Source organism: Petaurus breviceps, unplaced genomic scaffold, assembly GCF_028583685.1.
Source record: "Petaurus breviceps papuanus isolate PSGF00001 unplaced genomic scaffold, PetGlider_PUasm1.0 90617, whole genome shotgun sequence".
NCBI classification, from domain to species: Eukaryota; Metazoa; Chordata; class Mammalia; order Diprotodontia; family Petauridae; genus Petaurus; species Petaurus breviceps.
Genome location: NW_027187287.1, coordinates 313,658 through 332,689, shown reverse-complemented (window position 1 = coordinate 332,689; position 19,032 = coordinate 313,658). Strand labels below are relative to the sequence as shown.

The window sequence follows — 19,032 nt, the reverse complement described above, 5'->3', positions numbered from 1 at the left end:
GTTTTTTCATCAAGAATGCTTGAAAGCCCTCTACTTCATTGAATGAAAATATTTTCCCCCAAAACATTATACTCAGCTTTGCTGGGTAGGTGATTCTTGGTTTTACTCCTAGCTCCTTTGGCCTCTGGAATATCATATTCCAAGCCCTTCAATCCCTTAACGTAGAAGCTGCTAGAACTTGTGTTATCCTGATTGTGTTTTTACAATATTCAAATTGCTTCTTCTTGGCTGCTTGTAATATTTTCTTCTTGACCTGGGAACTCAGGAACATGGCTATTATATTCCTAGGAGTTTTCTTTTTAGGATCTTTTTCAAGAGGTGATTGGTGGATTCTTTCAATTTCTATTTTGCCGTCTGGTTCTAAAATATCAGGGAAATTTTCCTTGAGAATTTCTTGAAGGATGATTTCTATGTTCTTCTTTTGATCATGGTTTTTAGGTAGCCCAATAATTTTTAAATTATCTCTCCTGGATCTATTTTCCAGGTCAGTGGTTTTTCCCATGACATATTTCACATTGCCTTCTATTCCTTCATTTGTTTGGATCTGTTTAACAGCATCTTGATTTCTCATAAAGTCATTAGCTTCCATTTGCTCCAATCTAATTCTGAAGGAATGATTCTCTTCAGTGAGCTTTGGAAATTCCTTTCCCATCTGGCAAATTCAGCTTTTTAAAGAATTCTTCTCCTTATTAGCTTTTTGGGCATCTTTTGCCATTTGAGTTAGTCTATTTTTTAAGGTGTTATTTTCTTCAGTCGGGTTGTTGACTCACTTTTCATGATTTTCTTGCATCATTTTCATTTTTCTTCCCAATTTTTCCTCCACTTCTCTTTCTTGATTTTCAAAATCCTCCTTGGGCTCCTCCGTGGCCTGTAACCAGTTCATATTTTTCTTGGAAACTTTTGATGTAGGAGTTCTGACTTCGTTGTCTTCCTCCCATTCCATGCTTTGATCCTTTCTGTCCCCAAAAAAGGGATCTAAAGTTTGACTGCTATGCTTGCTTTGCTTCCTCTGCTCGCTCATGTTGCCAGTCATTTACTTGACTTTTTTGAGCTCTTTGCCACAGTAGAACTCTGCTTCCAGAAAGGAGAGCTTTGTCCCAAATAGCTGGGGTTTTCACAGCTGCTGGAGCTATTAGTTGGTTTCCCTCTCTGCAGCCCCCACAAGCTCTGGCCCACTGGCCACACATCCCAAGACCTCCACCCAGAACAGCAATCCAGATCCAAACAGGTTAAAGCAAGAGCAATTACCCTCTGAATGGTTGCTTGGTCCCCCTACAATCACAGGCCAGGAGCTCTGAAGCAGCCATGCTGGCACACCCACCATGCCAGTACACCCGCCATGCCGGCACACCTGCCATGCCAACACACCCATGTGCCTCTGGCTTCTCACCCTGGGGCTGGGGGCCAGACCATACTCTTGTGTCCCGCCCCCACCCCCTGGCCAATTTCAACAGAGTTCCACACTGACCTTTTACTTTGCCTTTAGCATTTATGGGAAACCACCACAGCTGCTGGCAATTCACTCTCCTGGAGTCTGCTCCCAGTTGCCACTGATCAGGGCCACCCTGAGGCAAAAATCACGGCTCATGCAGGACTGAACTCAGCTCCCAGCACTCTGAGATGGACCCTTCCACTAGGCCTGTTGGACTGCCTTCAGCAGGAGATTTGTCTCTGTCACTTTATGGGTTCTGTAGCTCTAAAATTTGTTCAGTCATATTTTATAGGTATTTGAAGTGGTTGAGGGGGGAGCTCATGGAGTTTTCCTGCTTCTATGCCTCCATCTTGGCTTCACCTCATAGTTTTTAATGACTTCAAATTTCTCCCTGAACCAATTATCTTGAAGCAGCATAGCGTGAAACAGGCCTCAAAGTCAAGAAAACCTGGGTCAAGTCATGCCTCTATAAAACACTGGCTATGTGACCCTGGGCAAATCACTTAACCTCTAGGTGATGCAGTCAGTTCACTTAAGACTATAAATTACAGGGGCAGCTAGGTGACGCAGTGAATAGAGCACCAGCCCTGGAGTCAGGAGAGCCTGAGTTCAAATCCAGTCTCAAAAACTTAATGCCTGGGGCTGCTAGGTGGTGCAGTCAGTAGAGCACTGGCCCTGGAATCAGGAGGACCTGAGTTCAAATCCGACCTCAGACACTTAACACAAAAACTAGCTGTGTGACCTTGGGCAAGTTACTTAACCCCAAGTGCCCTCAAAAAAGAAAAAAAAAAGGAACTTAATGCTTCCTAGCTGTGTGACCTTAGGCAAGTCACTTAACCCCAACTGCCCTGCCTTCCCCCTCTAAAAAGACCAAAAAAAAAAAAAAGACTATAAATTACAGAGAAGGTCCTGACCTGCACTGGTAGAGTACCTCACCTGAGAATTGCCTAAACCAATGAAATCAAAGATACATCTGTATTCTTAAAATGATTTATAGAATCATATTACCACAGTTTCTAAAGTACTCAAGCTTCTGAATCATACAAAGGGTAGTACCTCCATTTCCTCTCCTCTCATTCTATTGTAAACCCTTTGTATTCTTGTTTCTTACCTCATCATTCAACTGAAATTGTTCTCTACAAAGAAATGATTTCTTCATTGTCAAATCTAATCACTTTTCTCAATCATGATCCTTCTTGATCCTTGTTTCTTCTATAGCATCTGACACTGTTTAATCATCTTCTTCTATTTCTCTTCTCTTGATTGCAATGATGTTCTCTCCTGGTTCTCTTCCTAATTTGTCTTACTACTTCTTCCCAATCTTGTTTGCTAGTTCTTCAGAACTGCCATATCCATTAACTCAATTGGCATCCCCCAAGGCTCTGTCCTGGGCACATTATACTTTTTGCTCTACTATCTAACTTGATCTTATCAGATCCAATAGGTTCAATTATTCCATTCAATCCTATGAGTTGAATTCATATTCATCAATGTAGATGATTTCCAGATCTATATATTCTGCCCCAATCACACATCACCAACTGCTTTTTGAACACCTCAAATTACTTGTCTCAAAGATATCCCAAATTCAACATGATGAAAAAAATTCATTATCTTTCCCCTTAAAACTTCTCCCTTCAAAACTTCCTTATTACTATTGAGAACACCAGTATCATTCTGGTCACCTATGTTTGCAACCTCATCTTGTTCTCCTCAATCCCACTCAACACACATACAAAGAGTTGCCAAATCTTTCTCTCATACCTCTATCATTCAATTACTTAGTCACTATCCTAGTTTAGGACCTCTTTCCCTGGACTGCTGCAATAGCATTGTAATTGTGTCTCTGTCTCAATTTCTCTTCTAACTCCAACCTACCCTCCATTCAGTCATTCAATTAGTCAACAAGCAATTTATTAAGCCCATACTATGTGCTAGGCATGTGTTAAACTGATAGGGGAAATACAAAGGCAGGCAAAACCAGTCCCTGACCTCAAAGGGTTCACAATCTTTTCTTTTTTTTGGCTTTTTTGGAAGGGGAAAGGTAGGGCAAGGTAATTGGGGTTAAGTGACTTGCCCAAAGTCACATGGCTAGTTTTTTTGTTAAGTGTCTGAGGCTGGATTTGAACTCAGGTCCTCCTGACTACAGAGCTAGTGTTCCATTCATTGCACCACGTCACAGTCAGGTTCACAATCTTATGGTGGAGAAAATATGCAAACTATGTGTAAACAACTTATATACAAAATAAATTGGAGATAATCAAAAAAAGGGAAGGCATTAGCATGAATGGGGATTGGGAAAGTTTTCTTGTAGAAGATGGGATTTTAGCTGGGATTTGAAGCCAGGAGAGTTAGAAGACAGAGCTGCCAAAGTTACTTTTCTAAAGCACAGGCCTATTACACATACTCCTGTAGCCTCCCCTCCACCAAAAAACAAAAGCAAAAACCTCTAGTACTTCCCAACCACCTCCAGGATCAAATATAAAGTCCTCCTTGGGGCATTTAAAACACTTCATAAACTAGTCCCCTCCTAATTTTCCAGTTTTTCTACACTTTTATCTCCTCTAACAAAGACTGACTGATTATAAGGGATACATAAGAACAAACTGTTTACTTTTTATATATCTAAAATGTAAAATGTATGTCTAAGATTCTTATCAATAATTGGGTAGCTCATAAGAAAGATTGGGGTTTATACCCGAGTATAATATGAATTTAAAAAGTAAAACCATTTAGGAACAGCTTAAAAGAGTAATTATTTTATACAAATGAGGTGCAAGAGGAAGAATAGATACAGAGGAATTAGATGGGAGAGAAGGGCTGGTAGTTCTGGTAACCTACTTTCATTCGGAAATGGGTTTAAGAGGGAACAATACATATATAATTAGAACAGTATAAAAGCCTACTAAAATCAGAAGAAATAAAACAGTAGGGGCATAGTGAGGGGGTCGAGGACAAGAGAACGATCTTCAGGGGGAGAGGGAGGGAATAGGTAAAATAGGGGTATAGAAGGGTATTTAGATTTATGGGAATGGGAGGATATGGGAGGGATCCTTGGAAGGGGGGGTAGGCAAGTCACAGGAGGGCAAGGTAGTGGGTAGAAGTAAAGTAGAAGAAGAAAGAGGGATAGGAAATAAGAGATATGCACATACATAAAAACAAAGATCAGGAGTAAGAACAGGTTTGGGAAAGTATAAGTTTGTATATGTATATACATATTTGTATGTGTATATGTGTATATTTATATATGTATATGTATATGTGTATATTTATGTGTATATATGTATTTCTATAGCTATAGAAAATCTATCTCAACTTTACTGTAGCCTTTTGGGGGTAGGGGAGGGTATGTATATATCTACAGCTGTAGAGAAAAATATCTAAACTTTGTTGTGGTCTTGGCGGGGGGAGGGAAAAAAAGAACAAAGTAAAGTGCACAGCAGAGAAAAAAAGAAAACTCACAAGGAAGCAAAGAAAAGATGGACAATTCTCAACACAATGAGTATATTTATCATATAGGCTCTCTTGAAATGAAAATTTGTTACATATTTTGAATCCTCTCTTATGTCCTGCTATGCACACGACTATTTTTTCTAACTTTATATTTAAATTCTAATATTTAAGTTTACAACATATATGTTTTTGTTCCTTTTCTCTACTTGTATATGTGTTCTAGCATTTGAGTCTAAAATAATATTTTTTTAAAAAACGCTTTATTCTCCTCTATACTTTCCATGATCTGACTATACTGGTACCCTTGCTGTTTCTCTCACAGGACACTTAAAACTTCAGATGTTAATGTAGTAGAGCAGGAAGTTAACTCACCTCTTCTTAATTCCACCAGTATATCCCAGTCCACAACAACATTCCATCTCTGGACTCCATGTCCTTGCACTAGCTGTACCCTAAGTCCAGAATATGTTCCCTCCACCTCTTAATTGCCCAAGTTTCCTTCAAGACTCAGCTCAGGGGCGGCCAGGTAGCACAGCAAGCAAGAGCACTGGCCCCAGAGTTGGGATGACCTGGGATCGAATCTGGGCTCAGACACTTAGCACCCACCCAGAAACACCTGGCTGTGTAACCTTGAGCAAGTTACTTAACCCCAATTTCTTAGGGGTAGCCAGGTGGCTCAGTGAGTAAGAGTACCGGCCCCAGAGTCGGGATGACCTGGGATCGAATCTGGGCTCAGATACTTAGCACCACACCCAGAAATAACTGGCAGTGTAACCTTGAGCAAGTTACTTAACCCCAATTTCTTTAAAAAAAAAAAGACTCAGTCGACTCAGTCACTCACTCACACACTACCAGCTGTGTGACCCTAGACAAGTCACTTAACCCTGTTTGTCTCAGTTTCTTCATCTATAAAAAGAGCGGGAGAAGGAAATGGCAAACCACTCCAGCATCTTTGTCAAGAAAACTCCAAATAGGGTCATGAAGAGTCTGACATGACTGAACTGAACAAGGTGTATTTGGTGCCCTTCTCTTCAGCATTAAGGAGTTTATTTGAGATGAAAAGTTCAGTCACAATCATTCTACGCTCCCAATCGGAAAAATTCTTAACACCTAGGCAGAGCCTATCTGCTTAACATTAATCTCTGACTTCTTTTAGGTGGAGGCTAAAATGCAGTTTACTAGAAATATTTGGGTAACAAAATAGAAGATTTTATTATAGTGTCTGGATGGGCAGTCATTTGTAACGAGACACTGGGAAAAAAGTTGACCTTGGCTTGGACTTCTCTGAGCCTGGGTTCTCCTCTCCTCCGCTCCTCACTATATACAATTGAAACTTCCCTTTTACAGCTAGGTGGAAAAGTAATTAAACAATCCTGGACTAGAAATCAGGAACACTTCACTCCCTACTCCAAAGTCAGACACTTACTAAACCATATTCTGGGCAAGTCACTTAACTTTTCTGCCTCAGTTTCCTCAACTGTAAAATGGTAATAATAACACACACCTTACAAGACTGTTGTGAGGATTAAATGAGACATTTGTAAAGGGAATAGCAAAGTGCCTGGAACATAGTAAGCACTGGTTCCTTTTCCATAGTAAATGGTTCCTTTCCCCCCTCAGCAAAGATGTGTAAAACAAAGGTTGCTCCAACCTCTTCATTCACTCTCCCTCTTAATTCTGAGATAGCTCCTGCCTTTTATACAAATTCTTAAGGTGAGAACAAGTCTAACAATGGCTTTTATTGCAATGAAGTATACAGGACCTGTTCACACTTGTTCTGATTGTTTGATTCAATAAAAAAGTACCTACCTAACAAAGGTAATTTTAAGTGGGTGGTAAAATTAATGGAGCCAGAAACTTGTATGTATGAAGTTATTTGCATGTTATTTCCCCCATCAAAACACCAGCTCCTTGAGAGCAGGGACTGTTTTTGCCTTTCCTTATATTACCAGGCCTTAGCCTGCAATACAGTAAGTGTTCAAAAAAATCCTCATTGACTGACATGGTTGTACTAAGCAGAGTGAAACACATTACAAACACTCAGGTGAAGTTGAGTAAAGGATGTTATACAAGAAATGTAATGAATAACAAAAAGAATGAATCAGTTAAAGAGATAAAGCCAATGGACAGCCCATGTGTTTCACTGATATCCCTCCAATGCCAAGAGATCTAAGGGCAAAACACCTCATCCCACACATACATACACTACTGTCTATGGTGAATTTATGGGAGAGAATAGATGAGTCACACGGGATGGACAGAAGGCAATGGGTTATGATCTGAATCACTGCAAGGAATGCCTACGTTGATGGGATCCAGTGGAGTACTAGAGTAGTAAGATGTTAGAAGGAGGAGAGGGGAAAATCATGGAATAGAAATTCAAAAAGCATTTGAAAATCAATATTATCAGGGCGGCCAGTGGCTCAGCGAGTAAGAGCACTGGCTTCAGTGTCAGGATGACCTGGGGATCAAATCCGGGCTTAGATACTCAGCACCACACCCAGAAATAACTGGCCGTGTAACCTTGAGCAAGTTACTTAACCCCAATTGCTTAAAAAAAAAAAAGAAAATAAAAAAAAAGAAAATCAATTTTATGGAGAAGAATTTATTAAGTTTTTACATCTAAGAAACTAAAATTGTTAGAAACCCCAATAAACTATTTGATAAAACATTGAGACTATACAAAATTCTAAATTTTACTAAAGTTCAAATATGAATACACACTACCCAATTTTCTAAAACCTTGTCTACTAAACATTTATTTATTCCAGTAATAATCCTATCTTAAATTTTTTTAAATCATTCAATTTCATCTAAATATCAATTTGATTAATGTTGACAGCTTTCTTCAAGCTATATCTACTTTCAAGAATAAAAACATATACTTAATGACCACCTACAAATGCTACAGAGTAGGTAGGCTTTCTGGACAAAAAAAAAAACAACAAAAAAAACAAAACAAAAAACCAACCCAGATTTTTTACTACCATATATTCAGGAATTAATCAGCCCTGCCTTTTTGTACCAACAAGTGTTGTACTAAAAGCACAGTTAGTAACTTTGGACTTAGGTAAATGCTTGAAAATCTGAGGCCTGAACATTTGAGTTCTCAAAGTATTTTCTAAAACCAAAAATATTGCAAGCTGAATTTTTTTTTCTTCCTAACACTGTCCAAAGAATTGGTTTTCACCTTTCATCAGAGGCAGTTGCATATCATATGTATGTATGCATATATATCCATGGCTACATTCATATATAGTCCCTACAGTTCATAAAGCATTTTGGAATAAAAGATAGTCTAAAAATTTGATCACACACCCAAAGAATGGTTTATGATAAAAACAAATAAAGCAAAGAACAATAGTCTTAAAGAATCTTATAACCAATGTGTTCCATAAACCAAAAACCTACTCTTAAAATTTCTACTAACGATGTTTTTTCTCCTATCATGGAAACCAGATCTAAATAAATGATTAAACACTTAGTGCAAAGGTATGCCAAACATTTCTCAGAATTTTCTTAAGATCTTAATAAAAAAATCAAACTCCCTCCCCCCCCCCAAAATGAGGCCTAGGTTAAATATTTTATTTGGCTTCTCAAAGATAGACTGAGAAGTTGGGCATTAGCTCCTGACCAATTCCTGGACTTTCATCAAACACTACCCTGTCATTTTATATAGTCAGTCAAAACAATGTTTTCCATCTAACCCATTAGTGTTTATATCCTAAAAAGCTGCTAATTAAATCCAGCTCTAGAAATCTATTTGTTACATCTATACCATTTAGTTTATAAATAATTAAGGGGAAGGGAAGATTTGTGCCAAAACAGAAAACTGTCACTTTATGAAGCCAAAGAGGAAAAAAAATTTGAAATTTAAAAAATTCATCACATTTCAAGAGTAAACCACACCAATAATTTTCAATCATTTTGTCAATTCAGACTTCCTAAAGCTGCCTTATAATCAACAGTAATGAAGATAACATATTTTGAAACTTATCAAAATCTGAAAATACATGAATTCAATTATTACATCACATTTAATTAATTTATATGTAATGAAGTTTAGTTTGGTGCTCTAAAATTGGTGTTTCCTTAAGATTATAATCTTTCTAACAAACCTACACTGCACAGTGATTTATTTAATTTTATACACAGAAAGGAAAGCACCACTGGTACAAAAAAAAACAACACTGTACACATTTTTTTTTTTGCCTTTTGGAGGGCAATTGGGGTTAAGTAACTTGCCCAAGGTTACAAGTCTAGTATTTTTGTGTGGGTGTTAAGTGTCTCAGGCCAGAACCGAACTCAGGTCCTCCAGACTCCAGGGCCAGCGCTTTACTCAATGCGCCACCTAGCCGCCCCTAAAATTCTACAATCCAGTCAAATTGGATTTCTTCTTTTTTTTTTTAAGCAATCGGGGTTAAGTAACTTGCTCAAGGTTACATGGCCAGTTATTTCTGGGTGTGGTACTGAGTGTCTGAGCCCGGGATTCCATCTCCAGGACATCCCAACACTGGAGCCGGTGCTGTTACTCGCTGAGACACCTGGCCACCCCTCACTGTACACATTTTAAGAACCTAATGGCTGATATGGAAAACTCAATTTCTTTTTATGTGCAGAAATTTAGACCATTTTCTCCATTCAGGCACAGATTCAAGAAAGATAAGTAGCAAAAATCCTACTTTTGATGCCTATTGTTCATCTGGAGTAATAATCCATATGCTTAATGTCTTTATAGACACAGACCTGAAAAAGAGCCAGCACACATTCAGTCTAAAATAAATCTCTCATATTTATCAAGCAAATTAACATCACAGTTTTTGCCCATGGACTCTGAAAGTGATAGCAAGTGTTAATTACCAAATTCACATAATAATAAACTTGAGTTAGTTTTTTCTTTTATCAACCTACAAATTGCCTATTTATATGTTACACACTGCAATAACTTGTGAGAATGCAAATATAAAAATGCTACCAACTCTGCTCTCAAGGAGCTTACAATGACCAAGAGACATGGAAGAAGACCTCCTAAAGAAATAGCACTTGAGCTGAACCTTGAATGAAGGTAGAGCATCCAAGGGGCACAGATTAGAAAGGAGAGCATTCCAGGAATGGAGGACAGGAGAGATATATATTGTCCTGGTACCAAGAAAAGCAAATAGCCCATACCAGCTAGAGTGTAGAGGTAGAAAGAAGAGTAATGTGCTGGAAAGATAGGCTGCGGTCAGGGCTTTAAATGCCAAACAGGGTACTCTATACTTTATATTCTAAAGGCAATCATGAAGAGTCGCTAAAACTTTTTAAGCAAAGAAGTGAGAAGTTCAGACCTGAAAGATGTGTAGACCAGCAATTGTAGACCAAAGAGACTGGAAGGCTAAAGATCAATTAGGAACTACTGCAAAAGCCCAAGCTAGAGCTTAGGATTCCCTGGACCAGCATGTTTGTGTGATAAGAAGTGAGGAGGGGATAGATGTGTGTAATATTGAGGAGGTGGAATCCACAAGAGTTGGCAACTGATTAAATATAGACGATTTCATTGTAACAAGAGTCAAGAGTCAAGGATAACAGTAAGGTTCAGGAACACCTTGGTGATGGAAAGAATGGTTGTGCCTGAGTTTTGTTTGTGTTTTCTCAGCAGTTTTTCAGATAAACTTTAGCAACCTGGAATTTTTCCCTCAAGGACAGAGTAACTGACTCATTTAGATATATCTTTCCAACAAAAATCAAAATTTGTTTACAATGTCATAACAGTATTTAATACACCTAACAGCATAACTATGAAACAATATACTTCTTTTTTAAGTCCAAACCCTGCAATTTTTTGGTATATTTTTTCAAGTTGGCAAATTTTAGCCTAAGGGAAGGAGGGGAAAAGGCTTTCTTGATATCAGAGTTCATTAAGTAAAAAGAATTTTTCTTTTCATGAGTCCTGGATTTACAACGAAGTACAAGTTCTTGATTTACACACACACACATATTCTAGGGGCTCACAAAAATAAGCTTTCTAAAGGCTAGGTTACAAATTAACACTATCAAAACGCAAAATGTGTTGAATGAGTCTGATTATTCAGATCCCAGGCACTAAAAAAGTGGAAGATTCAAGAAAAGGTGGCCGGTGGCCCCTCTACACAACTCCTCCATAAGCCAACAAAGACTTGCAACGTATACAAACACGGCTTCCAGGTTACTCTTGACTCGCAGCAAAGAGTCAAGAAAAGCCTTTTAACCTGAATACTCATAGCAAAAGGCTGTTTCAGGAAACATCCCCAAAACTCTTCGTGCTCCCCCAAGATAAACCCTGTCCCCAGCGCAGTAGCACTTCATTCAAGTTCTTCGGGGAATGAGGCTGGCAGCACTACAGCCACGGACTTCATTAGACAGAACCAGGGAGGGTTAGTGTTGAAAACAGGCTAAAGAGAGTCTCTGCTCCTGGAACTCGATGAACTTTTCAAAACTCCAAGAGCTCAAAACCTGACCTCCCTTCTACACACACACACACACACACACACACACACACACACACACACACACACTAGCATTCACACAAACTCACTAAAACACACGCGCGCACACGCACAGGCGCGCGCACACACACTCACTCCCACTCCCCCAACAAAAGACCAGGGGTGGCTGGGGGGCCGCTGAGGGTTTCCAAAGCGGCGGCCCAGGACGCGGCTCTGGGTCGGCCTTGGCCCAAGGCCTTCCGACCCCGGTCTCCACATCTCGTCCCGGGCTGGGCCGCAGCTCCCGAGACCACAGGGAGTGATCGCAGTCCCCTCGGCCGAATCCGATCCGGCCCGCCCCGCCCCGCCTCGGGCCGGGCTGCTCCGGGGCTCCCTGCCGGCCCGCGGCTCTCCCCTCACCTGTCAGGCGCAGCTTGACGGGCCCGTTCCTCCGGCCCCCGGGGTTAGACATGGCCTCGGCCTCGGCGGTGGCGGTGGCGGCGGCTCGTCCAGGCCCTGGGCGTGGGACGCCGGCCCGGGCGTCTCCCAGTATCCAAGAGCGGGGCTGGCGAGCCGGGGGCGGACGGGCGGAGCGAAGGCGCGGCGGAGTCACCAGAGTGGCCGAGGCTGGGGCTGGGACTGAGGCCCGGGCCGGGGCTGGCGCTGGGGGCTGAGCAGCCGGAGCCACGGCCGCGGCGGCCCCAGGGTCCCGGATGTACCGAGAGTCCTCGCCATGAGCCGAGGAGAGAGCGGAACGCCGAGATCGCTCCCACCGCGACCGCCCTCTCCTCCGGCTCCTCGGGCTCCAGCCAGCCCCCTGCTGCCTTGCTCGGCTGGGCTCGGCTCGGCGGAGAGAGGCCGGGCTGAAGCGACACCGGGGCTGCACTCGAGGTTCCTCGTCTTCCTTCCTCCGCCCGCCCCCACTCGGAAGGAAAGCGTTCCAGCCGACGCTGCCACTCAGTGTGGGGGGGGAGTTGCTGAGCGGTTGGGGGGGGGGGGGTGGTGACAAAGGAGATAGAAGAGCTGGGGCGGGGTCTGTGACGTAACGGAGAGCGCGAGAGGACGGAGGAAGCCGAAGCCGCCTCTTCCCTTCCTCTTGGCTTCTGTTGAGCGTCGGGTCTTCCCCCGCCGCCGCCGCCGCCGCCGTCCCTAGCAGACAGTCTTGACCTATCCCCTGGCCTTGGCACTGCCCCGCCTCCTCACATACCTTGCCGGACTCTTGGAACCCCCTGAGCCCCAAGGAGTCGTGTGACTGACTTGGCGTCCTCACCCAACCCCAGTCGGGGTAGAGCTTCAGTTCCATTCTTAAGGGGTGGGGTCAAGTTCCCCTCACCGGTCCCCCCAGCCTGTCCCCCCTCCTCCCCCCCCCCGGCACCCAAGCTGGGGGTGACCGATCTCTTAACAGAGTAACAACTTTGTTCCTGTTAGAACCTCTTCTAGCATTTAAAGTGCGAGCCTCACCATGGCCAGGGAAAGGAGGGAATGATTCTCCCCGTTTTTCAGTTGAGGAAGCCTAGACACCGAGAAGTTAAATGCCTCCCACCCCAACCCCTACCCCTTTCTTGCATTCTTCCTGGAGCAGCTGGGCTACCTTCTATTCCGATGGTCCTGTTGCTATGACACTCCACAGGCACAGCGTCCCTCCCAATCCCTCCCTCCCAGGGGTGACAGCTGCAAAGTGTTCCTGAAGCTCTTGCTACCTTGTGTCAGTCCCCTGTGCAGAGCGCTTGGGATATGAAATAAAAGGGGAAAACAAGTTACTGCTCTCAAGACGCTAACCTTGACTGGGGGAAGCGATAAGAGCATGAAGAAGTCTATATAGACAAGATACATTCAAGGGAGATAGAAGTGTAATCAGCTGGTGTCGCTATGGAGATCTAGCTGGGCAACCCCAGTCTTCCCCATTCCGCCCCCCCCCCCCCCAAAAAAAAAAGGAAAAAAAGAGAGGAGCTGATTCTTCTCTGACCTAGCTTTTCTCTTCCCATTGGGTGGCCTTAGGGCGGGACCTTCCCTTCAGTCTCCTCTGCTTCACACTTCCCCTTTTCCCAACCAAAGCTGGAGTTTTGCCTTGGACTCCTGGGCTCAAAGTTACATAGTCTGGGCTGTAACAAAGAGTTCACATCTATAGCCTAGGAGAAAGGGAAAGCGTGGAATCCATTTAAATTCTGCTTTGGGGGAAGCTTATAAAATTAATGTTATTACTAAAATCATAACAACAGCTACAACTAAACGGTGCAATGAACCTAAAGTAAAGAAGATCTGCGTTCAGGTCCAGTTTCAGGCACTTGCTAACTGTGTGACCCTGGGCAAGTCACTTAACTTCTGTTTGCCCCAATTTCCTGAAACTGTAAAATGGGGATAATAATCACACCTACTTCAAAAGGTTGTTGTGATGATCATATTATAATAATTGTAAAGTGTTTGTGGGGGTATAGAAATACTTATGTCCTTTCCCCCTCCTACACTGAACCAAAGTGTAACCCTCCGACCTATTCAATGTGTTTAAGCTAATCAGTGGCATTCCTCATTTCCCCTTTTCCAAGAACTGAATAAATGTATGTAGCTCAAAGTCATAATTGACAGTGGATTTATGGGAAACAAATTCAAAATGAAGAAACAAAGAAATAGGGAGGGGGGTGGAAACAACACATGAGCAACAGTTAGCAAACAGGGAAGTGAGAGCTGCAAAGAGTAAAACTTTTCCATCGTTTCCCTTAGATCTTAAATAGACAGTTGTCTGGCAATGTCAGTTTGAGTTTCCTTGCTCCATTTATCAAAGACTGAGTACTGAAGCCATTCTTCCTTGTTTAGTTCCCTCTCCCAGAACACACACACACACACACACACACACACACACACACACACACACACACTGTCTCTCTCACAGACTACTTTTCAAAACTTCCAGGTGTCACTGAAATCTGTGGTTCTAGGCTCATGGTAAGAAAAATTGCTTTCTCTCTCTGAGATTACAAATCCCAGAATTCCCAGTGAAGGCTCAGATTTATTTTGCCCATAGGACATTTAATCCAAGACCTATTCAATATCTTGTTACAAAAGATAATTTCAGAGAAGGCACAAGTACTTAGAGGGAACTAGGAATGGCCCTAAAGAAGAGGGCACAGGTGGCACATAAACTGGTCTTTGAAGGAAGCCAAGGATTACATGAATCAGAGGTCAGGAAACAGGGCAAAGGTAACAGAAATGGTAGCTGAAACAGAGTGTGAAGAACAGCAAGAAGATCATGTAGTGTGTAAAGATTGGAAAGATAGCAAGGAGTCAAGATGTAAATATTTTTAAGTGCCAAATAAAAGGGTACACATTTGTTCCTAAAATTGTCACCAACTATTTTTTAAGCATGTGCCAGGCATTGTCCTAAACCTAAAGTTCCCAATAGGAAACCATTGGAATTTATTGAATAAGAAGGTGGCATGAGCAGACCTGGGATTAGAAAGGTCACTTTGACAACTGTATGAAAGATATATGAGCAACATAAGAGACTCAAGGTAGAGTTCAATTAGGCTATGGCAGTAGTCCAGGCGAAAGTTGATGAGGGCCTGAACTAGGATGATGACAGTATGATTGTACAAAAGAAAATGTATCCAAGAAATGTGGAGGAAAAAAGTATAAGATCTGACAATATGGGATGAGTGAAAGTAAAAGTCAAGTACAACAGGAGGCTACAAACTTGGGTCACAGGAAGTATGTTGCTGCCCTCAACAGGGCATATGGAAGTTTGAAAGAAGTTTGGATAGAAAGAAAATTAGTTCTGTCTTGGATATATGTTGAATTTTAGGACATCCAGTTTGAAAACAGAGACTATAGTTCAGGAGGGATTAGACCTGTATATAAAGATCTAGGAATCACCTGCACAGAGATGATAATTGTACCTCTGAAAGTTGATGAGAATACCAAGTTTGAGAGCATAGTAAGAATAGAGAAGAAGGCCCAGGACAGATTCTTAGAAGAAATCTGCAGTTAATGGGAGAGACATGGATGTTCTCCAGTAAAAAAAAAAAAAAAAAAAAAAAAACCAACTGAAAAAATAATGACTAGGCAGGTAGGAGATTTACTGGAAGAAAGAAGAATCATAAAAACCGGAGAGTAACCAGAAGCAGGTGATAAACAATGACAAATGCTGCATAGAGTTTAAACAGGATAAGGACTGAGAATAATAGGCCATTAGATTTTAAAATTGAAAGATTACTGATTACTTTGGAGAGAGCAGTTTCATTTGAGTGACAAGATCAGAAGCCATGATGCAAAAAGCTTAAAATAGAGGGAGAAGAAAGCAATTTTGAGGAACTGAGTATAGATGATATTTTCAAGTTTAGTTAAGAAGGGAAGGAGAGATGGAGAATAATAGTTGATGGTGATGGTAGGATCAAATGATTATTTTGTTTGTTTGTTTTGCTTTTTGAGGGCAATTGGGATTAAGTGATATGCCCAAGGTCACACGGCTAGTTTTTGTGTTGTGTCTGAAGCCGAATTTGAACTCAGGTCCTCCTAACTCCAGGGCCAGTGCTCTATTCACTGCACCACCTAGACACCCCTCATGAAGATTTTTTTTAAGGATGAAGGAGACATGGGCATTTTTATAGACAACAGGGATTAAAAATTAGAGTGAGTATGATAGTGGAGACAATCTCTTAGATAAGACAGGAGAGAATGGGAGCAATAGTAAATAAATCATAAAAGATAGTCTTGGCAAGGTGAAGAGCCACCTCTTCATCAGTGACCAGTGTAAAGGAGGAGATAATAGGAGATGATGTCAGAGGTATGTGAAGGGATAATGTGACAATCACAGCAAATTAACTCTATTTTTTAAATTTAAAAACAAATTTATTCTTATTCTGAACTTAACCAGCACCAAAAAAGATAAGCATTTCCATTTACAAAGTAGAAGAGAAAAAAAGGATTATACATGAAGGTGTGCTCATTTTTATTTTTAATCATATAATAAATTCAACACATTATTTTTAAATCTGTAGTATGTTTCCTATGATCTTAACCTTCATTCTGTTCTCTTCATTCTGAAGCATTTATTTTTTAATTCCCCTCTGGAATGATGGTCTGTCATTTTGTAATCAAAGATCTTAAATCTTTCAAAATTGTTTTTATAATGCTGATGTTATAATATAAATTGTTCTCGAGGGTCTGCTAACTTCATTCTGCATCAATTTATACTTGTCTTCTAAGGTTTCTCTGAAACCTCTTTCATCATTTCTTATAGCACAGCCCTATTACATTCATATAACATAATTTGTTCAGTCATTCTCCTATTGATGGACATGCCCTTAATTCATGGTTCTTTTCAAACACAAAAAAGATCTACTATAAATATTTTTGTACATATAGGACTTTTTCATCTTTATTTGATCTCTTTGGTGAATATCTCTAGTATTGGCATTGCTGAGTGAAAGAACTTTTACACAATTAAGTTACTTTCGGAGTATAGTTTCAAATTGCTTTCCAGAATGCCTGCACAATGTTCACTTCTCACCCAAAGTTCATTAATTTTGCCTGCTTTCCTGCAGCCCCTTCATTTGTCATTTTCCTTTTTTAAAATCAGTTTTATCAGTCTGATGAGTATGAGACAATCTGAGAATTGCTTTAATTTGTATTTGTCTAATTGTTAGTGATTTGAAACCTCTTTTCATATGAGTCAAATAGTTTAGATTTTTTTTTTCTTTAGAAAACTGCCTGTTTCAACAGCTAGGTGGCACAGTGTATTGAGTTCTAGGACTGGAGTCATGAAGACCTGAGTGTAAGTCCAGCTTCAGATATTTCCTAGCTCTGCAACCCTGAGCAAATCATTTAACTTCTATCTGCTTCAGTTTCTTCAACTATAAAATTGGAATAAAATTATCACCTATCTCACAGGGTTGTTGTGAGAATCAAATAAGATAATATTTTAAAGCAATGAGCACAGTGCCTGGCATATAGGAGGCACTTAATAAATGCTTATTTCCTTCCCTCATATCCCTTGATGATTGGGGAATATGGGTTCTTAATGGATTTGAATCAGTTACTAATGTATCTAGGAAATGAGATCTTTATAAAAGAAATTTGCTACAAAGATATTTTTCCATTTACTTGTTTTCTTTCTAATCTTAGCTAAATTAGTTTTGTTTGTGCAAAAAGCTTTCTAATTTTAGGTAATCAAAATTGCCCATTTTATTTTCTACAAGTATTTCCTGTCCTTTGTTTGGTAAGAAATTTTTCTTCTGACTATAGAGCTGAAAGATAATTTCTTTATTCCTCTAATTTGTTTATGGTGTCACCCTTTCTAAGTCGTATACCCATTTTGAGAGGTGTTATTCTAAATCTAATTTCTATCACAGTGGTGCCCAGTTTTGTCCAGCAGTTTCTGTCAGACACAAGTCCTTGAACCAAAACCTCCATCCACATCTTCATTCCTCTTTAGGCTGCATTCCTGACTCTCTAGCACTTTATCTGTGATAACACTACTGCCTGAGGATCACCCCTTTCAACTCTCTTTTATGTGTTGTCTTGCTTCATTAAAATGTAAGCTATTGAAGGCAGGGACTGTCTTTCTTTAGGCATTTATTTGTATTCCCAGAACATAGAAAGCACTTAATAAATGTTGTTGAGGATGATGATCATGGAGCTGGGGTCTTTGGGATTTCTGAACACTAGAGGCTGCTAGGTTCATTTGTTTCTATATGTTGTATATCTTATCTTTTCTACTGTTCACCCTCTCTATTTTTTAAACACTACCATGTTGTTTCCTTTAATTTTTTTTTAATGCTTTATTAACTTCTGATTTACATCATTCATTTCTGCCGGATTTTGAGTCACAAATTTTCTCCCCATTTTTCCCCTTACCCACCGCCCCAAAATAGCAGTCCCACAGGATATCCCCTCCTCCAATCTGCTCTCTCCCATATTTTCTCCCATACCCCTTTCAACTTTTCCAGTGGATCTCTATGCCTCAGTGCCTGTATATCTTATTTCCCAATTACATATAAGATGGTATTAATAATAGTATATATATTATATATATATATGCACACACACACATATATATTTGAATATTTGATTTTAAAACTTTCAATTCCAGATTCATTCCCTTCCTTCCTTGTCAACCACCCTTACTGGGAAGATAAGCCTTTCAGTATATGTTGTACGTGTGCAGCTAATGCAAAACAATAACATAGTAGATATATTGTAAAAGACTGACTATATTTCCCTCCCTCCTATCCCACCTCCCACTTGTTCTATTCTCTACTTTGATCCCATCCCTTTTCAAAAGTGGGTGCTTCCAACTTCCCTCCCCCCAGCCTGCCCTCCTTTCCACCTTCCCCCCTATTCTCCTGGAGGGTGAGATACCCTATTTAGTGTGTATTTCACTCCCTCCTCAAGCTAGATTCAATGGAAATAAGGTTGACCCATTCCCTTTTGCTTTCCTATTCTTCCCCTCCATTGTAACCATTTTCCCTTGCCTCTTCTGTATGAGATAGTTTACCCCAATCTGTCTCTCCCCATCTCCTCTCATTATATTCCTCTCACCTCTTAATTTCACCTTTTAAGTATCATCCCTTCCTGTTAAATTGGTTCTGTGTCCTCTATCTATGTATACCTGTAAACATAAATACACACATTCACATATGTATTCATATGCCCATATAATCTCATATATAGACATATATATATATTTCTAATCCCTTTAACTACTGAGAA

General features: G+C 40.6%; 1 protein-coding gene across 3 annotated transcripts in view; it reads right to left on the bottom strand.

The window, feature by feature from the left end:
- SMURF2 (SMAD specific E3 ubiquitin protein ligase 2) overlaps positions 1 to 12,305 on the bottom strand; it is a 178,785-nt gene extending 166,480 nt beyond the window's left edge. For all 3 annotated transcript variants that reach the window (XM_069063949.1, XM_069063951.1, XM_069063950.1), the window contains exon 1: positions 11,749 to 12,305. In XM_069063949.1, the coding sequence (XP_068920050.1) occupies positions 11,749 to 11,800 (52 nt within the window). In that variant the 5' untranslated portion in view covers positions 11,801 to 12,305. The remainder of the gene's footprint in view (positions 1 to 11,748) is intronic.
- Positions 12,306 to 19,032: the final 6,727 nt, after the last annotated feature.